This window comes from Alligator sinensis, unplaced genomic scaffold (assembly GCF_000455745.1).
Source record: "Alligator sinensis unplaced genomic scaffold, ASM45574v1 scaffold59_1, whole genome shotgun sequence".
Taxonomy (NCBI): domain Eukaryota; kingdom Metazoa; phylum Chordata; order Crocodylia; family Alligatoridae; genus Alligator; species Alligator sinensis.
In genome coordinates this window covers 2280847-2304367 of record NW_005841878.1, presented here as the reverse complement: position 1 = coordinate 2304367, position 23521 = coordinate 2280847, and the positions used below count along the sequence as shown (strand labels likewise).

At 39.1% G+C, this 23521-nt stretch overlaps 1 protein-coding gene across 11 annotated transcripts in view; it reads right to left on the bottom strand.

The window, feature by feature from the left end:
* The window catches only part of AKAP11 (A-kinase anchoring protein 11), a 64029-nt gene that overhangs the window by 12208 nt on the left and 28300 nt on the right, over positions 1–23521 (bottom strand). For 8 of the 11 annotated variants that reach the window (XM_014527924.2, XM_025196171.1, XM_025196170.1 and 5 more), the window contains 6 exons: positions 22115–22379; positions 17087–21761; positions 13928–14083; positions 6969–7082; positions 6144–6190; positions 3611–3771 (listed from right to left, as the gene is read on the bottom strand). In XM_014527924.2, coding sequence (XP_014383410.1) covers positions 3611–3771; positions 6144–6190; positions 6969–7082; positions 13928–14083; positions 17087–21761; positions 22115–22379 — 5418 coding nt within the window. Of the gene's footprint in view, positions 1–2265; positions 3345–3610; positions 3772–6143; positions 6191–6231; positions 6640–6968; positions 7083–13927; positions 14084–17086; positions 21762–22114; positions 22380–23521 lie in introns of those variants that run through there. The other 3 variants (XM_025196174.1, XM_025196175.1, XM_025196178.1) reach the window with 3 other exon arrangements.

Sequence of the window (23521 nt, the reverse complement as noted above, 5' to 3'; positions counted from 1 at the left end):
CGTCGGCCAGTCCATTAAGGATGGCCTCTTTAATAAACTTTTCTAAGATCTTCCCCGGGATAGAAGTCAGGCTGATGGGCCTATAGTTAGCCAGATCCACTTTCCTCCCTTTCTTGAAGATAGGCACCACATTGGCCTTCTTCCAGTCTTCGGGCACACAGAGCGCCAAGAGTTTTCAAAGATCCATGCTAGAGGCTGGGATATGATGCTCGCCAGCTCCTTGAGTACCCTGGGGTGCAGATTGTCAGGGCCAGCTGACTTGAAGGTATCCACCTTCTCAAGGTGTTCCTTCACGAGGTCAGCATTAATGGAGGGCAGGGGATCACCCCCACCCGGACTTCCCGATATAAGAGCAGCCTGATTCTGCCCAAGCGGCCGGGCCAGTGCCATGTGCCGGTGCTAGGTCTGAGGCGGCACTGTGCTGCCAGGGGTCTCTATCAACAGTGGGCCACGAACGCCCTGACAGCCACTGCTGTTGCTGTGGGGGAGCTGTGTGCTGTGCAGGGGGTGGGCAGGGGACCCACCCTGCTTGAAGAGTTCATCTACCCCAAGACAGTCCTTCTACACCCACAACTTCCCATCACAATCCACCCACAAGCCCCACACCCCCAAACCACTCGCACAAACCCTCCACTCACATACCCACCCACAAACTCTCCCTACAATCCACCCACAAACCACACACCCCCAAAACCTCTGCACAAGTACCCCCTCCAAACCACTCACACCCCTTCTCCCCCAAACCACACATCCCACCCAAATCTCACACCATGCGTGCCCACCCACCAGATGGGACAGGACCTGCTGGCAGGAGCCGCAGAAACAGGAGCAACTGCCACACTGCAGCCCTGCCCCGTGCCCACACCAGTGCTGGAATATGTGGCCCCAGCTTGGGGTGGCTCCTGGTCCCAGGAACCACTTGGTGGGTGTGATGGGCTGGGGGGGAGGGAGGGTGGTGGCAGAAGGGATGCATGTGTGAGAGAGAGAGACAAGAGACGGAGACAGGGGTCAAGGATGGGGGAGCGCTCTGTGTAGGAGAGGCCACCAAAGCCAGGGTAAGAGCCCCCCTGCCCCCTAGAGCAGCCTGTGTAGGGGGAGGCTGGCCTGGAAGGGAAGGGGCTTGCCCAACCCAGTCCCTGGGCCCCAGAAATGGCACAGGAAGCAGAACAGTAACGGCTGGCACTGCTCAGAGCCACAAAGGAACTGGTGAGAGAGCTGCAGTTTGACTCATGTCCTGGTGCTGGGACAGAGTTGCAGCTAAGAGCTAGTTGGGGCAGGCAGGTGGTGCAGGTCAGGAGTGAAGGGCTGTGGGTTGAGAGTGAGGGGCAAGGGTAGGGGTAGGGTACCAGCAGATCAGTGCTGCTTAGCAACCCACATCCTAGTGAGAGAAGGGGGCAGGGGCAGCTCTGATTTTTCTATGATAAAAAAACCAAAAGCAAACACCAAAGTGTATAGATATTTAGAATTCATTTTATTACGATGATAGAGGCACTGGTAGGCTTCGAAATTGCTTTAACATTCTAAATTCTAAATATATCAATAAAACATTGCCCAACTAATATATCTATATATAGTGGCATTTCATTTTAAACATGGAAGAACACGTTACCAGGGCAAGTGACAGGACCCACGCAGAGGAGCCTGCCCAGGGCGAACACTGGGGACCCAGCTGGAGGGCAGATGAAGTGGCTGACATCCTGGCCATTTGGGGCCAGGAGGACATGCTTCGACAGTTCAAAGCGAGCCACCGCAACGAGCACATCTTCTGGGCGATAGCTGCCCAGATGGCAGAGTAGAGACACCAGAAGACAACAGCAGTGCTGCCCAAAGGCCAACTGTGCAGCTACAGCCCACTAGCAGCTGGCCCAGAGGCTCTGCTGCAGTGCCCATACCACAGCCCCAGGCAGCTGTGTGGTCTCTACCTGGGTCTGGCAGGTACGCAGCCATGGCCCACAGGTTCAAGGGGGCGGATGCTGTCGCAAATGGCAGCAGACCCCATTCAGCCAGCAGCCCCCACTGCCAGACTACTGCAATGGGTAGAGGGTACAAGAGCCATTCTAGGTTAGGGCTGCTTCAGTAGTCCAGCTGGCACAAGGGCTAGTGTCCCCAGATACCAACCAGCTCCTGAGGGCAAAGTAGCCCTGAGCTGCTTGCCAGAGCAGATTTTTATACTGCTGGGGACAGCACAGGTTTTTATACTGCTGGGGCTAGCCTCTAGCTCCCCCTGGCTGCAGATCCGGGAGGAGCCTGGCAGGGTCAGTTTGCCCCAAGTGGCACAACTTGCCCCACACCAAAGTGCATGTTCAGGCACATGTGCCGAAGACAAATCTCCGGCACAAATTTGTGCTGCTGCTATTTTTGAGCTGCTGCAACTGCACGTGCACTGTCTGTCCAGACGACAAATTAGCAACTACTTGACTAGCTAATAGCAGTCTGATTATAAAATACAAACCTACATTCACATCAAGTATCAGGGTTTTTATAAACAAAAATGGTAAGACTGAATATAGCTTAATATTGTCTGTAAACAGAGGCGAAACACTACAGTAATAAATCTAATACAGGACATATCTATGCGCAACACCCTACAAAACCCCAGCCCATGCCTGCTTCTCCATGGATTCATAAAAGCTGTCCACAGTGGAAGGATCTCCAGAACAATCTCCATTACAATAATTTAACACAACCCAAAAAAAACATTAAAATCATCTAAAGTTACTTAGGCTTCTTTCCAATTTTTTTTTTCATTCTTTGCAACTACCTAATGCATAATGTAAAAACACAGAATCAAAAAAAAGTTTAGATCAGAATAATCTATTTCATTATTACTATTTCCTATTCAATCTATTTCCTTTATACTATTGTCTGCAATTCTGTCTGGAATGAAAATACACATAAATATCAAGTTTAATTATAAGTTTGTTTGTTTTTTACAGCAAATCTTCATATATTAGTGTAGTAAAACATGTAGAAGAATTACATTAACTCAGGGGTTCTCAAACTGTGGTTTGTGACCCCCCCAGGGGGTCATGAGCAACTTAAAAGGGGGCTGCAAACTTTCCAGGGGGTATGTGTGGTGGTCTGGAGAAGCAACATGTGGCGGCAGCTGCTGTGTGTGAGCTCCCCATTCCCCGCCACCACCATCCAGCACTCAGGGTTGTGGTATCCCGAAGTTTGAGAACCCCTGAATTAACTAGTTAAACTTATCATGTGAATAACTGCAATGCAAGTTTACTTGTGTGGCCAAGATATTGGTTATTATAATAGTTAATTTACTGTTAACTGTGAAGAGTAAAACTTAAAATAGTTTCTTCACTGGAAGGTGTCAGCTTCTTTGATACAGCCTAAGAAAATAGCATGAGAAGAAGTCATTAAAATATATGGATAACTGGGTTTAGAACAGCCAGGCACATAGCATTTAATGCCATTATTTTTACGTTACATACAGAAACTAAGAGACTGTTTTGTTTTATTTTCTGTAGGGTTATAATAATGATGAAGTAACATTGCTCAATACCACATACTTTATCATTAATATATAAGGCAAACAGCAGAAATACCTGTTAGACATCAGAATGAATTTAATCACATTTTATAGCTTTATACTCACAAACATGAGCTCCTTCATAGCAGTATCATGAAAATGAAGTTCAGCCACCCCTGCTTCAGAAGCTGCCAGCCACTGAAGTGCCATTCTGAGCTGTGGGTCCACCACACTTGGTTCCATGTCAATGTTCACTATTAGCAATGTCTTTCCTACATCCTCCAAACCTAATATTAAAAATTAAAATGTAAAACAATGGATTCCTAACTTTTTCAAAAGAATTATTGTAGCTCACTTAATATTTGAGAAAATTACACAATAATGAACATTATTCATTTTAAGAAACAATTTAGGAATTAGAAAATACACTGTTCTGAAATCTTCTATCTTTCTATACAGGTTAAGGGAAAAGGGCACCAATAGCTAAACAGCTTGTGGCTGAACAGAAGCATATCTGAATAGAGGGATCTTTAATCTGAATTTAAAAATTCCAAGTGATGGAGAACTTACTACATCCCTTGTTAAATCCCTGAGTAATTAACCCTATTTAAAACTTTACATTTTATTTCCAGTGTGAAATTTATTAACTTCAATTTCCAACCACTAGCTATTGTTATAACTTTGTTTCATAAAATAACTCTGCTCATATAACCTCTGCCTGTTCAGGTTGAAGCCTATGATCAAGCTTCCTTCTAATCTTTTATTCAAAATGGTAATTAGGTTAAGCCACTTTCATTTCTCTAAGGCATGCATTTCCAGACCTCAAATCATACTAGTAGCTGATTTTCAATATTCTTTCTAAAGAACTGATACGAGAAGTGGGCAAAGTATGTCAAGCAATGGTTATACTAACACCAGTTGGAGAAACCAACTTTTTTTCCCCGCCCCCGCTATGGATTTTATTTTCCCCCACATGGATTCCACCCACAAGATTTTGCCCACAAAAGTGGGCAATGCCAGATTTCACAAAATCCATGAAATCTGCAAAATTGCGATTTTGGTTGGTCCCTACCTGTGCTAAGTATTCACTGAGGAAATTGCAGACCCAGAAATCCTGTTGCTGAAAAAGTGCCTAAGGCTAAATTAACTCAGACAAGACTAACAACATGATATACAGTGTTTAATGTAAGATAATGAATGGTCTGCAGGGCAGGGATAATGTCTACTGTGTCTGCACAGTGCTATTGCACAAAGCATCTCACCCCTGACCATGGCCTTTGGGTGGTAATGCAATGCAAGCAATAAACTAAGAAATAACAGTCCTCTGCACTGAATGAGTGGATGACGTGGCTAAACAGAAGTGGCGATACAAGAGTAAAAAAGTCCATGGTAAAGTGGAGAATAATATTTAAATTATGGGATATATTTTGTACCTGTGGAGGGTTAGGTGGCAACGTGGTGAGATTACTCATGGTGGGGCAGTTCCTATAAAATACCACAATGTTACAAGCTCCAGAGACAGGAGAGTATACGGCACCTCAAAAGCCTAGCCCCTACTGCCTTGTGGGTACTCCTTAGTTGGAGGAAGGCTAAGGGACATCACCCTGCCAGAGAGAGACTCTTGCTGAGGTGTTAGGCAGTGGGCAGCAGCTCTAATCTGCTGCTGTCTGGCAGAAGCTACAACCATTGAAGCGCTGAATGTCTGAACTCGGTCTGGCCTTTGGATCGTCTCTTGATAGTCTAAAGTGGGGATGATACGTCTAAGGCAGCCTCCAATCCTCCATACTCTTGTCTAGGCATATGTGCTGAAGGTCTTGGTATGATGCTTGCATAACCTCTTGCACATACACCACGATCCAGAGAATCAACAGTTGTCAAGATGCGTTTCCCCACATCAATTCTGTCTGAAAACTTCCAGCTAAATCCCTGCTTTGGAGACAAACACTTAACTATGAGCTTCTCTTCTACACTTCCGAAACCTTCTCTGTCTACAAGCTCCTTTTGTCTCATCTAAAATTTTATCACAATACAAGGGAAAGTACAGTTGGCACAGAAATGTTATATATCAGCTCACATTCTTAGGGGTAGGGAGGGGTAATGGCCATCTCATTGTGTATTTTGGCCACCTTCATTCAATGTAAGCCTTTAGCAGCTCATACCTAAACCACAGTGAATCTAGTCACCCTGAGCTATAAAAAGACTCCCTTGCAGCCTTCATTCTAAGCTGCACTAAAAAGGCACAAAACACAGCAAGCAACATAAGCCTATGTTTTTCATTTGTTTTTTCTGAAGAAAACTTGCACCAAGCCACAGTAAAATGAAAGAACATCATAGTAATTTCTCCAGCATCCAACAGTTCTGTAGAAATCTGTACTAAAATGTTTTTTTCACATTCATCTGATTTTACATGTCCAGTGAAGTGACTTCAGTAGTTCATATTATTAAATGTTCATGTTGTCTGAACAACCAAAGTAATTGCTATTTCTCAAACACTGTAGATGAAAGGATGTCGAAAAGTATACAAGTGGTTTTATCCTTTGACACTTACTTGATGTGTATTAGGTAAACAACCTATGTATAATAGGAGTCTCACTTTGCTATCTAACTTATGTAATTTAGAGACGACAGCTACAGCAACCCCTCCTGGAACAGTCATTACCTTCTACAGTACCCTTGGGCTCTTCCTCTTTATCTTCAGTTCCATCACTGGATTTTAAAAATAAAAGAGCAAAATATTAAACACAAACCCAGTAGGCTAATAATGGATGCATTCAAACTGATGACTGGGTGATGAAGGTTAAAGAGAAAAAAGAACAAATTTATAAAAGAATCAGGAAATGACCATGAAAAAAGAAGCTTTGCTTCTCACACCATTTCATGTTATAAATCAATTTGTTAACAAATTTCTATGTTTACAAAATAAAGAGATCCTAACTGAATATGAAAATGTGGTGGCAGTGTTTTTTTTGGTTTGTTCATTTGCTTGTTTTTTTTTTTTTTTTTTTTTTTAAGGAGAAAACTTGTTTTGTTACCTTTAAGTAAGCAGGAAAGTTTTATTTTCAGTTTGATACAAGACATGAGGATTTAGCATTCTTTAATCATATATTATTTATGCAGAAGATCCCTCTATAAAGCAATTTAATAGTTTTCATAACCTAAAGCAAAAGGAGAAAAACAGAAATCCTGTAGGAAGCAAGCTCTCTTGTTTGCATGAAAAAGTAATTGAAAGACTTATGGACTAGCAAGCAAACCATGCACAAAAGATCATTTTTATTTTGCGCCTAAAGGACATTCACAAATTTAGCACAGCAGAATTTATCCATTCAGTATGAATTCATTAAAGAAAATCAAATGATTAGGTGAGAAGCGTGTTGATAATATATCAGATTACAAAAATGCATTGTATCCCTCATCTGCAAAAAATGATTACTCCATGCATTAATTATGAGGAACTCATCTCTTTATATTTCTGGACTCGACCAACCTGTCTGATGTTGGAAAGGATAAATTCTCCTCATATATATCTCCTTCTAAACCAAGACTGCTCCAGCTACTGCTGTTACCATTACTGCCAGGGGAAGAAGAGAACAGAGCACAACTAGAAAAAAAAACAAACAGTAGCTCAACCTAGAACCTTCATTTTCCTCAGAGTTGATTTGTCAAAACATCTGATGCAAAACCAGCGCAACTTCTTAAAAAGGCTTGCCTGGACCAGAGTACAAAAGTGACAGTCTGTGCTGTTCAGAATAGTAAATAGCACAATAATGCCAGATTTTGATATGCACTGTAAACAGGTAAAAAAAAAAATTGTACTTGTATTATTTTTCTAAATCACTGCTTACAGTAATTCTGTTCTTGGACCCAAGGAGATATATATATATAATCTCTCCATGGGTCCAAGAACAGACAGACAGACAGACAGACAGAGACAGACAGACAGACAGAAGGAGATAGATAGATAGATCGATCCTTTTCGTGTCAGCAGTATCATTGGTTTCAACAGGACTATTCACAGGAGTATGGGTCCCAATATGTTATTCATATTAATATTAGTCAAGACTTTATACAATTATGAACTTTATATTTTTCAGAGTGAAAAATCTTTCAGTAAATCTAATTCCAAAAACCCAGCAGTCAACTACTAGAGTTGGATTAGCAGGAAATGTTTGGAACTGAGAAAAAGACAGGTATGTATAAAATAATTTTAGAACATCAGATCCATTAATCTTTACAAGTGACTTTTTAAAAATTGCTCCTTGTAACTTTTCTAAATGTATAACTATTTATTCTGTAGCAAAATTTTAATTCCCTGGTAACTGGGATGCTGTTCCACAGATGAGCTGTATTTATTTCACCTTCATATATGGGTCAAGATTTAAAGCAGGTTAAGTAACACAGCTCTGTAACAATAAAATGAACACTTAAAACACAAATACCTGGAGCCTGCAAGCATAAAACAAAACAAAGTTTCAGAGCTCCAATTTTGCCAGTTCATTTCAGTATAACACAGAATGTGTACATTTTAGTATGTCTATTCCTCTCTCAAATGAAGATATAAACAAAAAGTAGCAATTTGTAAAAAGTCTCCAGAGAAAGCAATTAAAATCTAAAATTGCAGCAAATCAACAAAATTGCCACAGCTTTAAAAAAAATTAAAAGCAGTTTCCCAAACATTTTGGACATGCAAACAACAGATAACTACTGTGCTACACAGCTAAATATGCAGGCAGTTGTGAAAAATTTCTCAAGCAAAGCTGCACTATATAATATATGAAAATTTTAATGTTTACTTAATCTTAATCCAGAATTACAAATATATCATCTGACAGCACATCCATTAATTATAGTTTATTAGTACCATCGTTGTGTACTTGCATATAGAATCTTTCATTTTGACATATTTTTGACACAATCACACCTAAAGGGCAGAAGAAAGAAGTGCCCTGATTCTCAATCAGATTGTAAAAGGGAAAGACAAAAAGTATTGTGTTCAGAATCAAACCATACTTATAATGTGATTGTGCTTATATTTTATGGGAGAAGCTAACCATCATTAAGGTTTGAATTCATCACATGGCTAAACTGCATAGTGATGATAAGTCTAGGGGTTTTTTATAGTTAATTTTTGTCTGTTGACAACTTGGATCAGGATCACTGAAGACTGAAGTCCCCTACAGAACAGGCTGTGAATTGAAGGAGGCACTATTAGTTTCTTCAAAGCATGAAAAACGCGTACCCCCAGCAGCTGGGGGAGCACGGAGGTGCTGGGAGCATGGCAGCAATAAGCAGGGGAGCTCCCGCAGGCCCCTCTGGCCCTGTTGGTGGCTGGGGGGTGGGAGTGGGGTGGCAGCAAGCGCAGACCAGAGGCTGGCGACCACCCACAGATGGAACCAGCAGTGTCAGCGGCAGGGGTGGGAAATGGCAACCGTTTTTCATAGGGGGTACACTGCCATGCTCAGGGGGTGCACATGCACCCCCTATGTATTGCCACTGCTTCAAAGTGCTCTGAAACACAATGGAGATGGAAGAGGTAGAAAAATAAATGTTGCTGCCCTATCAATAACTGAAACTGCTGTCTTGTGTAACATGTATGCGTGTCTGTTAGACCCTGAATTACCAAACAACTTAATATAAGGTCATAAAATAATAACTGCATTCAAATTATCATCCTTGAGATCACCTTCAATACAATAAATTAGATATGAAGGATCTATAACTATTCTCTGAAGTAGCCTGTACTCTTAAGATGCGGTTCACTAATATCAAAAATAAGCAGAATCTTCCCTCCTGCACTTTCAGATTAGCTTAATACATAACATCTCTTCTTTATCCAAAACAAACCACTTCTAAAAGTTGATTAATTCAAGTACAAATGTTATCAGTAAAAGTTCATTTTACCATGAAACATATTCTCTTCTCATGGAACAAAAACAAGAACAGGGAAGCAAGTCACACAGGGTTAGACTGCAGCTGGTTGAACTGCACAAATTTTTTCCTGGGGAATTTATTTTATATTCCAGAATCTAAGCTAGTAAAAAAATCTTCATAACTATAACAGCTAGTGCTATGATAATCTTCAAAATCTGAACTAAATGTGATCTGTGCATCGTTTGCCCAATTCTACAAACAGCTTTTTTCTTCCCCAACAAAGGGTAAATTTGATCTTCTAACTCCGCTTTCAATTCATAACTAAGTAAGTGTATGTGTAACTGAAATCCAATCAGAAGTCATTAAATCAAACCTGTAAACCAGTCTGCTGAGTGGATAAAAAACTTTTGGCAGTAGTGGACCATTTAGAAACCCCAGAAGAAAAACAACTGTAAGCACAGTAGTGGGTAGATGGCCAAGCAGAACCATAAACAGAGACTTTCTGAAAAATGTTTATCATGCTCAGGTCTATCATTTCTTATTGAAACAGATTATAAAATCTATTAATTTAGTGTCCTTTTAGATTCTGAAGAGAACTAAGGCTACTAAACACCACTGTACCATAACTGCAGATAGAAATTTGTTTTTAAATACCCATAATGCTAAAGATGATATCAACAAGATTCCCAGTTTCCTTAATGATGTGTAAACATACTGATTTAAGAAGTAACTAAAAAGAAAATGGAGCTACTTAGCAGTAGACCTGAATACCCTTAACTGATGTGGTCTTTATATGACCAATAAAAAAAGTGTTTTAACAAGTGATTTCGATAGCAAAACAGACAAAAGCTTAAATTGTTGAGCAGGTAAAATAGATCATGCTAGCCAAATTTCTATGTTATTAGTAAGAGTCAAGAACTTGGGAGACTGAAAAAGAGGACTACAGGATGCTGCTTTCAACAAGGGTGCTTATGATAGAGATTGTATAAAAATAATAATAGCCCTAGCCAACTCACCTGACTGCTCCAAGCGGAGAAAGAAAGGATGAATACATATAAGGAAACATATTCATATCAAGGAAAAGTTGCTTATACTTGAGACATTTAGAGATGATAGGACATACTTTAGTTGACTGATTGAGGGATGTCTCCATACACATAAGCTTAGAAGCAAGACAGGAGTAGAATTGGAACAAAATCTGGTTAGTAAAACCAGCACTATTACTACAAAACCTATTCTGCATGATGAAGGCACCCTCTACTGTTGAAAGTAATCTTTTCTGTTTTAATACAAAGAAATCAGGAGCAAAACAATAATATAAAAATGAAGCATTCAGTTTCATGTTAAGCTTCATGCTAAATAATTTAATTCCCTAGTCAGAACAATATGATAAACTATAAAAACATGGGTGTTATATACGTTTTGTCATCATGAGGTCAAATGACATTTCTCTACTTTTCAGTATTTTTTTTTCACTTCTTATTCAGTGCTAAGGAGTATTAAAAGAAAAAAGGAAAATGAAGTAGCAGTTAAAGTACATGGTAAAAAATGAGAAAAATAAGTAATTCTACATTACCAGCTCTTGAATGATTTGTTATGCAGGCTCTTAATAGTGTTTTAAAAATACATTAAGATATAAGCATGCCTATTTGAAAAGTGCATTAAAAATTCACATTGTAACTGCAACGACTAAGTGTCTCTGCTCATTTAAAATAATGAAATTAAGCTCATTTCTATGCTATGAGAAATTATTAGAAATAACCAATCATCGATAGTTCAATAAAAAATATTGCCCCTCTGTTTCCATGCTAACTGAACACTGACTACAGAAAACAATTATAAATAATCAGTCATTGCAACTGTGGATTGCAGGCTACTAATTTCCTTAAAATATGCCTTCACTTTTTATTTCCAACTTCTTGAATATTTCTGTGCATTTACTTCATACGCTTCCACTGAAGATCTGCTTTGCACTCCATCCAGTATTGCATTATTATAATCAATTCTGTAAGATTTCTACCCTTAATACTTTATCACTGATCCAGCTGCATAACTGTAAAATGTTTTATTTAATATATTTTCAGATTTAAATAAATGACAAAATTTTTATTACAAAATTTGAATAATTACACGTCAGTAGCAAATACTATTTATTAACAAACTTTACATATAAACATGGATCCCACAATTTCTTGATTGATGTGTGTAATTTGCGTTATAGCAAACGAGCACATTACCAAAAATAAATCCAATTCTATTCTTCCATTATTTTGGAGTTGTAAGGAAAAAATATATTTCCTATTTTTCCTATATTTCAGCATATACAGGCACAAGCAGCATGATACTGAAGTCATTATACGATAGACAACTCAATCTTTTTGTTTGAAGAACCGTCTGCAAACTATTGTTTGCAAAAGTTAGAGTAGCTAACACCAACACGATGGTCGCTAACAGGAAAGCAATATTATAATGTAATGTTTTCTATTTCCTTCGACTTTTACTGCCCTACAGTATGGTAAGGATAACAGCCAACAATGTACCCAGAAGGCCGCTTTCAATGTTATATGATCTTAGGAACCTTTTCAAAATACCAAAAAGTGGGAAACCACATCTCTAAGAAAACATAGTTACTTATATTTTTCTGGGAAGGATTTGGTAATTATCAGTTTGGTGTTCTAATGTGCTATAATTTTTAGACAAGTCTTTAAAACAAGTTATGAAAGCAGTTATATTCATACACTAATACAATGTGTGTACTGTAAATCCGCATCCGAGATCTGTCACAGTGAAAATTACAGCTAACTTTAAACAGTAACTTTAATTATAACCTGTTTTTCAAATGTTCACAACTTTCCAAAATATTTTTCCCCTGAGAATAGTCTCAATATGCTAACAGATTCTGTTTTAAAGGAAAATATGACAAAAATCTGTCCTTGGCCATAAGCTGGAAAGCTACAAAAAGCATACTTTCTTCCATTTTAAGTAGTCAGATATGGTTTTCCTTGGAAAACTCAATGTAAAAATACACTTTAAAATGTTTATGTTGACCATTCTTGGTAAGGATGATGGCCTTCTGTTATTTTAAAAAAAAAACCCTACATTTAAATAGTGCAAATTATTTTACTAATGTTGGGTGCTAATTTACTTAACTGATGTTCAGCTGCTAACAAGCTTGCATGCAAGTTTTATGAAGAACACTTATACTGCAGAAAACCTCTCAACAGGACAAAAATGGATTCTATACCAAAATCTAAATTTTCCAGAGGAGTAAGTGCACTCTGCCTAAGGGAACCCATTTCCTGAAGAGCTTGATATATCACTATAAAGAAAAGCCTTACAGAGCTTATAAACTCTCCAAATTCAACTTCAGCTGAAAGGGCTTACAAATGTCAACCTGCAAATCCAGCTCCTTAAGTCTGATATGGTTCAATTTTTTCTGTTAAAAGTTTTTTGTAAAAACAGAAAAGTTAAAATAGAAAATCTGGATAAAATAACTTAAACCATAAACATTTTAAAAGTTACAATGTTCTTGTTCTTGCATATAAAGTCTTCAATTTTTAATTGGTAAATGTTGATAAACATTGATTTCACTTCCCCCTCACAGACAGATGAAAAAAGGGGACATAAGAAAAATGATGACTGATAGTGTTGGATGACAGGGAGCAGTCCTACAGAACCATGCTGACTGTAGTTTGGACTCCAACTCCCAGAAACCCCAAGAGACTGGGCACAAAGGGTGAGCAAAGCCAGGACTGATAGCAGCTCTGCTGCTCAGCTGGCAGCAGCCCTACAGTAGTTATGGGCATCACAGTGGACAGTTAAACTGCACCAGAATAACAGTATAGTCATTAATAAATTGTCTGCTAAATTAGAGTGCACCACTAATTTAAGGCAGACAAGGTTCCTTGGATGAATTTGATATCTTTTATTAGACCAACCCAAATAGTTGGAGAATATTTATTAAGCTAGCTTTCGGGTTCAAAAACCCTTTGTCAGGCTAAGGAAGTTTCAGCAGTTGGTGTGTGCTCTTCCAGGAAGACCAACACGGCTACAACCTAAACCCTGCCACTAACTTAATGCACTCCAGAAAGTTAAAATAGATAAAAATTAAATAAATACTTTAAAAAAAATCAATGAATATTGATATTATCGATCACAGTTATTAAAAACATGAATCAAATTCTGTCAAACCTATAATTTGCATTTTAGCACTGCTATTAAAATGTGTTCATTAATATATTAAAATTTGTTGTTAAATATGCACATCAAAATATACAGATTTTTATGCATGAATGTGCTATGCTAACATACTGCGAAAGCTAACTCATGCCAGGAAATTGTTAAAACCCATACCCTAATTTTTAATGCACATATTTGTGTGTGAATGTAAACATGCATGATAAAAATCCCCTTCTGAAGGGAAATGTTAATTTAAACATAATTCTAGAGCCAATTTCACTGAAAACACTTTCCTGTTAAATGGGAAATAAAGCTCTTCTCCGAAAGAGAAAGCTAAACCACATCAATACATCATGAGGTAATTCTGTATCTATATTAGCATGTCTTCATAGTTACCTGTCACTGAGATGAAGAAAACTGCTGCTCTCATCAGCATGCTCATCTTCAAAACTTAAATTGGACCAGCTGCCAGTGCTATCCTCGCCAATACTCAGACTCATCTGTTGGCTAACAATAGATTCAGCAGAGTGGACTCCGTCTCTTCCCACAGAACTAAACAAAATTAAAAATACAGAACACCTCTATAGTGTTGCATTTCATACTGCTCCAAAAAAGTTCAGGTAGCCAGTTTAATGACACTTCAGAGATATTAAGTCTCATGCAAAGCAGGGGACATGAGTGAAATCACACAACTACTCCAAAACTAGGTAATCAATCATTTTGAGGTGGTTTTTGTAATACATACATACACAAATTAGACTTCTACAAAATGACTCAAGCCTGGGGGCACCATTCAGAATCTTCTTCCATCAAGGAAGGTAGTTACTGTGCAAGCACAAAGCATCACTGGGAAGACTAATTCATAGCATACTGATACTTGGTATTTAAGTCCTATAGACTTTATATTAATTAAAATGTATACAGCTACACAGGAGAGGTTCTAGCATATTTTGACTTATCCACAATGCAACATTTTGTAGGGGTGTGCAAAAAAGGCCGTATTCAATTCTGATTCGACCCGATTCAGGGGACAGTGATTCAATTCTGATTTGGAGAATCAGTGATTCAGCCATAGACACAGCTTTAAAATGTTTTTTCTACATACCTTAAGGTACCAGGCATGGCTCCTGAACACTGAGATGGTGGGGTGAATTAAGTGTCCTACAGGAACGCAGGGGAGGGCCCAGAAGTGCTTCTGGTCCACTTCAGAGTCCGCTGCCAAGCACACGGGGGACCCCCTCTGTGGCCGCCCCATGTGGAAGTGCTTCTGGTCCACTTCCGGGTCCACTGCCAAGTGTGCAGGGGACCCCCCTGAGCTCCTGTGGGACACTCCATCCACCCCACCATCTCAGCATTCATTAGCTGCCTGGTACCTCAAGGTATGTAGAAAAAACATTTAAAGCTGTGTCTATGTCCGAATTGTTGAATCTCTCCGAATGGATTCGAGAAATTAAAGGGTCTCCTGATTCAATACGGATTCAGAGATTCGGCTGCCAAATCAGGCCAAATCTCCGCCAAATGGAATCAGCGACCGAAGCTTCATATAGCCCTAACATTTTGGCTAATTTTTCTCACTTGCTATGGTCAGTCTTGCTCAACCAGTCATATGGTTAGTCTAGACAAAATGCTGACAGAAACAAGCATGTTTAGCACTCATACACATACAATTAGACAACAAACGATTTTTTAAAATAAAAAGTAGATATAGGTTTATTTTTCCTGTTTCAAGGTGGTGAGACAACTAAGTTTATTTTATAGACTCTTCTCTTTTGTATAAGTAACATCAGAAACCTGAATTTGCGTGAAAACCTTGAACAAAATGAGCTCATCTAATTTTTATACTGTATTTCCCCACATACCACACATCCCCAAATAAGATGTGCACCTTATTTTTAGGAAGACACAATGAAGACACTTTTTCTGGAACTAAATCACCAAGAATAAGAACAAAGCCTAACCTTCAGCTCACTCATTCTCCTTCCTACTCAGGCAAAAGCTAGTTTTAACTCTTTGACAGCTGAATGGTCAGTAGATCTTGGGTGCTCAGCCCAAAGCTTAAACTGTAGCTGCTGCTGAAGACTGAACTCCGCTGACTAACTTAGGATTTTCAAAAGAGTTAAAAACAGTCTGCGGAACTGTGAAATAGGATGACAGAGACCATTCTTCTATTCTGGGCAGAAAAAGGAAAGTCACTACCCTGCATAAGCTACGCACCCTGATTTTGGAAGGCTAATTTTTAGGAGAAAGGTGCATGTGTGTTATATAAGTAAATATGGTAATAAAATTAGCTATAAATGCTTCATTACATTCAATTTAATAACTTTTTAAAAAGCTGTAGTCATTTTTTTAAAAGGCTAAATTTGAAAACGTACAGGGTAGGAACAAATGAAACGTAACCTTAAAGGCAAACTCTGGCGGTCCATATACCAGTTGGTTAGAGCAGGGGCATAAATATTCAGGTCATGGAACTCCTAAAGGCACTGGGAATTCAGGGGCAGGATGAGTAGAAACAGCATTAATCTGTGGCTCCCTGAATCACAGGTTAATGCTCTCCAACTCAGGCTCCTGTGGCAATTTCCACCGCTGCAACTCAACCTGCCAGAAGTGGGTCTGAATCCAGCCAATGAGGAACCACATGGTCTGGATCCAGGGTGTACAGCAGGGAGGAACAAAGATGTTTGACATCCCTGGGTTAGAGAATGTGTTTTCCTGTCCCCTCCACAACCTTGCAAAGAAACAGGTCACAAATATACCACACAGCAAGTGTAACTGCTAAACATGTTTTCCAGGCAACTTCCATATTCTCTGTCTTCTTAGAATCACAATACCTCCCTCTGTCATGCTAGGATAATGCACAGCTGTCCTTTTGTCCCCTGCCTAACATTTCATTGGCTCTTAGTACCATAATTTAGCTTGAAACTTTCATTAAAACCTCTTCTTGAAAAGTGACATCTACATAACAATTCAACATTAGCCTTTGTGAATCAAACAGTTGCATTTAAAAAGTTACATGTGCTCCAAATAAGGATTTCAAACAACATGTATACAGGGCCACAACATAAAAATGTAATAGTGTTCAATTTTATGTGTTTGAGTCCATCAAGATGAAGAGATGGAGTTCTGTTCATTTTGCCTCCAACTGTTGTGTTAGAAAATGGAAGACCTATCTTTTAGGCTTTGAGTGCTTTTGAGCAGATATTGTCATCTATTAGCTATTTGGGACAGTATCTTGAAAAATCTGGACCAACCTCATTGTGGCTTTCAGCTATACACAACGCCTTCAAGCACTACCCACAGTAAATATTAACAACATAACCAAATATTTTAATCTTACACATCACCATACTATTTAAGAGCCAAGGAAATAAAAATATATCATCTGTTGTCAAGCGGACCCACATCAAGCCAAGGTGTGGGAATGTACTTTGTAATTTAAATTTGTATTTACAAAATGCAATTCAAAATTGCTTTTGATCACAGAAGTTTTCATATTAACAATTTGCCATTTGCTAAAACAAAAAAAAAAAAATAAGAAAGACAACAATTTAATATTACCTCATATTAACAGCATGACCAATATTAGTCATAGCTGACGTCATTATTTCTGTAGTAAGACTCTCAGCAAAACTGATTCCATCTTGACCAATACCACTATCGGCTGCCAAGCTTGTGTTGCTCAGTTCTCTCTCTGCTTTCTCAATAGCTGCAGTGACTACCTTCTCGGAAAATAATGTCTTCTGTTCCGTGTCAATATGAATTTTGGGAATATCAAGGTGTAAAACTCTGGATTTTTGACAGACACCACCCAACCTTGAATTCGGTATTTGCCTGATACTAGTGTGGGGGTCTTGTCCAGGCAGGCATTGAGATGAACTTTCAGTACAATACTGATGTTCTTTCATACTGCAACATCTGCAGGCTGTTCCAGAAAAAGGGGACAACTTTTCCGTGTAAATGCACCTATCCTCATTTTTCTTGTTTTCAGCAGCTTGGAGAACAGCAGACTCCAAACTCAATTCTAAAGTGTCATCCACCATTTTTCTGGCATACTGTTCTATCGCTTGAATTATGCCTTCACTGTAACCATTTTCATTTAGGCTGCCTGTACTATGATAAAGCTTGTGTTTTTCAGAGAAAGGAAGAAATGTTTTAGAAAATGTTGTTTTAAAGAGATCCTCTGTGACGTCATCATGTTTAGATTTTTTATACAGACAAGAATCTGTTAAAGATTTTGGTAAACATACTGCTGACATTTTCAGTTTTCTTCTGACATCACAAGTTATGCTGTGAGCCAGGGACTCTGAAAAATGGAGCAAGTCTGTGCATTCAGTTCTGTGTGTATTGTTATTCCTTTCACAAGTTTGGTCTTCACACTGATGAATGCTACTTCTCATTTGCTTTTGTGCATCATTGTTCGATATCTTGAACAGTTCGTGCTTACCATTTACCTCTGTGTTTCGTCCAGGAAATATTCTTCTATTGTACTTCAGTTTGATTTTCCTGGCAGCTTGCTGTAAGCCTGATTTTATAGATCTGTAAACAAGTCTACTGGCATACTGATCCATTAATAACTCGCTGTTACCACCTTCCCTTTTCAGAACTTGAATGATGTGATCTGCATATTCATCAGTCACACTCTCACAGCTTGGATACTTGGAAGTCAGACCTGTTGAGCTTGAACTCTGAGGTAAAGAAAGCATGGATGAATCTACCTCTCTGGACCACTGGTCCACCACTGGACCCCACCTCTCTTTTGAACTACAATCTTTATCCTTTTGTCTAAGATGAAGGCAGTCCACATGACAACTGACCCGCTTTAACCTCAGTAACTTGCAATGCCTCGATTTTACCATTTTCTTGGCCTCACTGATAACTTTTCCAGCCATATCACCTGCATAGTTCCACAGTGAATTTAAAGTTTCTTCTGGGATGTTTATAAACGTAGTATATGCACATCTTTTGCTTTGCACATTTAACTGGAGGCGTTTATCAGCTTCTCTTTCAGCTGTTTTGTCATCTAAGTGGGAAGCAGCCATTTCAGTTGCCATTGAAATGATATGGCTGGCTAAATGATCTGCATACTCTACTGTTCTCTCTGAATGTTCAACTTTCTCCTCCAGCATTTCAGAATGTTCTTCATTGTCACTGCTTTCAACTTCTTCAGAAAGTGATCGCATAAGCTTTAACATAAATTCTTCCTTTCCCAAGGAGTCATGTTCAGTTTCAGATAACCCAGCAGCAGCTGGGTTATAAGGTGTGGAGGGTGGTGTTGCAGGTGCAAACTGCTTTGCTAATTCTCCCTTCAGTTTCTTGGTTAGCTTCCGTAAGTTCCATTCAGAACTTGTTTGTAAAGGTACTAAAGGAGTTGGTGGTGGTGTATCAGGAACTGCACAGATATTTACATCTCTAATACTTGATTTATCATCCACCTGCAAAGCATCTTCACTGCCAAATGTCATTGTGTGTAGTAAAGAACTTTCCTGCCCAAAAGCCATAGGAACCAACAGTGCATTTTGCATATCGTATTTTTTCAATGGTTTATTTAAGGACATTACTGAACAGCTTCTTGAATTAGTGAAGTCTTCTACAATGTGCCTAGTGACAGTCACAGGTAGACAAGGTGGCAGGACGCCTGAAGAAAACCTAGGTACTCCATATCCTTTTTGTTCCTGAGCATGATGTTTTGGTGGAGAAAGACAACAACACTGAGTAGAGTGAGCTGGAGTAACAAGAATTTTAGATGGATTATTCACGGGCATCTGTTGTTGTTCCATAATCACAGGAACAGTATTTTGTTTTTCAGACTCCTGTTTCTTTATTGTACTATACACTTCTTTTCTGCTATTATCTGTATTTGTCTGTGAGCCTCCATTATATACTTCAGTCTCATTTGTTTTGGATAATGCAGATATAGATTTATCAGACTGTTTCACAATATGTTTAGCCAAATGATCAGCAAACATCATCTTAGGTACATCATCACCAATACATTGTAGATGAGGTTCTCTCTCTACTATTTTTCTGGTTAAAAAACTGGTATAACCCTCCATGGCTTTGGTAACTCTAGATGAGGTTATTGCTTCGTAAGCTTCATTTACTATCATGTCTACCATTGTTCCAGAGAAATTGTTGATGCTTTTTGGCCCCTTAGTTAATTCTGAAATGTTATTCACGCCAGAATTGCTGTTTGTTTGTTTGTTATCACTCCGGTTACACAAAAACTGTGTGCAACTTCCAGTACTTTGACTGTGATCTGGAGTCAGGTAAATATTTCTAAGAGAAGCCACTTCCTCTTCTTTCTTTTTAGCTGTAAAATATGGTTGTGTTGACTCTTTGCACATTTTCAGATTTCCATGTAAGACTGGACCAGTGTACACTTTTGCATTATATACATCAGAAGAAACTTGATGTTGACAAAGTGCTCTTCCAGCTAAGGGTACTGGTATTGAACTAACAACACCAGAGGTGCAAAACAAAGCTTGTTGTACGGTATATGCTTTTCCACATTCTCGTACTGGATGCAAAGTTGCAAGACTTCTTTCATGACAATTAGAAAAAGCAGTGGAAGTTTGTGTTGACTGCAACATACTTTCTGCACTTACATACTTTATGTTGTCCACGGAAACACTAATTGCTGCTTGTGTTGTGAAGGTCACATCAACTTGGGATAATTCAATAAAAGCTTCCTGAATGACAGATTCAGACAAATCTTTGGCATATGATCTCACCACTTTGTCTTCAAATTCAAAGGACGAATAATGGGCAGCTGAGGGCGATGATGGATATGAAAACTGACAGACTTCCATTATTCCTTCAAAAACAAGCTCTTCAGCCAGGTCTGCTGCAAATCTTGCAACTGTGTTTGTAATTATTTGTTTCTTTACATATCGCAGTTCTTTCAAAGCACTTGTTATAGCTTCACTAACCAAAAGGCTTGCTAGTCCATTAATGGCACGTTCCTTCAGTGAAAAGGCTCGCTGCCTGCCAATCTCATAAAAAGCCATCTGAAAGACTGAAGAAGTCAATCTAGCAGCCAAGTGACACAGTGCATTGGTGCATGAAGAAACTCCTTTCTGTAGGTCTTTAAATGCACTGCCAAAACTTTTCTCAACCAATTCTGTTGCAAATTTTTGAATGCTGTCTTTAATCATTAGTGATTTGCATTTAGATTTAGCTTTCTTATCTTGCTCCGTAACTGACGTTTTCCCTTTGAACTCTAAAGGTTGACCTTTTTCCTCTCCTAAGGCAATCCTACTAAGGTTAGAATTGTTTTCTGCATGTATTTGTCCTGGTGAAGACTGAGGATGAAAAAGAGAACCTAGTATTTCAAATGAAACATTGTTTGCATAATCTGAATATGCACTGTAAAGTGTATCATAATTTTGATTATTCCCGTCTCCACTGAGATCCATCCGACAAAGACATTCAGTGGAAGCACAGCTTCCTAGGGGACTAAAGGCTGATGATCTGATAGGACTGAACAAACCACCACTGTCTTCTCCTGATGCTTTTACTGGACGTGGGGAATCTGGAACATCAAAGAGGTTGCTATATGGTGATTCCGGTTTACGAGGTGTTGGTTTCCTTACATTGGCTGGAAGAATGGGACGATCAAACTTGAATCTTTGAGGATTCATAGTGGTGGTTGTTGAATGCAGTTGTTCATGGGAGACCTTTCTCTTCTGGGGTGGATTACCAAGGATGGGATCCCTAATAAATTTACAAGTACTTTCCAAAGTTTGCTCCTGTTCATCAAACTGATCAAAACTATCAAAAAATTCACTTACTTCTGAGTCTGAATCCTCTATACCATCTTTCACTACTGGAATTTTTGGTAGCTGAAGTTTTGCTTTCAAGCTTTTTTGATACCCCTCTTCATCTAAGAAAATGATTGGACTTGGGCTGGAGCAATTTGACTCAGATGATTCAACAGGAGAGGAGGAAAACAATGTTTTATGCAAAAAATTAACACTTTGATCAGAAGAACTGCATGGCTTGTAGAAACTCCTCTGTACCCAAGGATCAGAAATGGAGGTTGTGACTGAACTCTTTACAGAGGAGGATAGTTCTTTAAGCTCCAAGATATTTATCAGAGAAGCAGAAGACTTGGCAGATGACTTTCGACTAAAAGAGCTAAAAATAATCTTGGAATCGATGGCTTCTAAACAATGAGAAGGGATCGTCTGTGAGGCAGCATCACGGTGGCTTCGAGGAGTAATATGGCTTATGCCTAAAATGGAAGAGAAAATGCTTTTAAAACCATTATGTAGGAGCAACTAATTTTGATAACAATATCTGGGCAATAATTACAGCTCCCCTACCACTGCAAATGTATGAGACTATGAGCTCTGTTATAGGGCAGATTTTACTTTTTCTGGCTCTACCACTGAGGCCAGAAACTTTAATTTAAGATATCATTGTCTGTTTCTGTGATAATCCCTTTAAGAACAGATAATTAGTAAAAAAAAAAAAATTACTGAATATAGGTCTCAAAAGTTTACCACATCATAGAAAGCACTCTTTAGCCCAGACTGCAGCTCTCATATGTTGAGAGAGACTGCAACAAATAATATAGTAACTAACCAGCATTCTGGGTCTTTGAAGGCTCTTCTTCATCTAGATGCTCAAAAGCAGTGACAAAATCATCCTCAATTGAAGATACTGATTGATTTGTGTCGTCATCCTCTGTATGGGATGTCTCTGGATGATGCTTCTGTACTGAGTTCGCTTCCATTGCATATCTTACACCAGTAGCGTATTTGTTCAGCAAGGTAAATATAGAATCAACCGTAGTCCTTGGAAATGAAGGAGACAATCTCATCACACAAAGCACTCCAGAAAGATGATTCTTGAAAAAGAGAAGAACAAGAGAACAAAATTATACAGTTCTTAACAACATACTTTTTACTTATAACATGAACGTAGCCTTATTTAAAGCAATGGGGGCTAACCTTTTTGGAAGGCGTGCCACAAGACAGACCCAACACCCTCCCCGAGTGTCACTCAGATCCACTTCCCCTGCCCAATCTGCAGCTGTACTACCTGCTCTCCCTGAGCTGCTGCATGTCACACAGAGGCTGCCTGTGCCCCTTGTGGCATGCATGCTGCAGGTTGGCCACTCCCAATTTAAAGTGTCAGGAACAAGAGTGATCTTAAAAAAAAAAAAGCGTATCACAAACAATATTCCATTTTGTATGAGGAATCAGAGGTACAGCTACAGCATGTAAGTAATTTACCCTAACTCAGTAGAACTAAGGTGAAAGACTACCACCAGCCCAGAGAACACGTCTCTCTTCTGAATGCAAAAATTCTTTAAAACAAATAAGCTGTTACACTGAAACACTACAGCTTATTGCCTGCGAGTTGTTTAATGCCTGCTAGTAATAGAATAACTTTATCATATATCATGAGTAAAAACAGTTTCAAATTCTAGTAACCCTAATGCTTGGAGAGGATGTAGGAAGTATCAAGTATCAACCCCTGACATTTCCCAAATCTTCTTTCTTCTTGCTACTTGACAGAGGAATTGGCAATGTACCTGAGAGGAGATGAGGAAACTAACTCATCCGGTTTCATCCTCCTTCCAATTGGCACCACAAAAAGAATGTCATGAGGGGAATAAAGGCAGGAGGCCAACTGGAATTTTTCAGAGGGCAGCTTAACATGCAGCCTGGCTGATTACATTACACTGTGCGGCTAGCCTGCTGATCCATTCAATTGAGTGCATTCAGCACTGCCTGTTCTGGTTGAAATAAAACTAATCTTCCAATGCCCATAGGCTTTTGAGGCAAAGAGAAGGGGAAGAGAAAAGGGCATTACAGGCATTGTCCCTAGTATGTTTTAGGTTTCCACTTTACTGACATGTTTGAAACATACTCCTGCTGGGTGTAGTGCTTACAACATCAGCAGCAAAAAGAATCTCTTAATAAAAAAGACAAGAGTACCCATGACAAAGTATCTTACATGCCCTACAATTTCGTGAATTGTCAA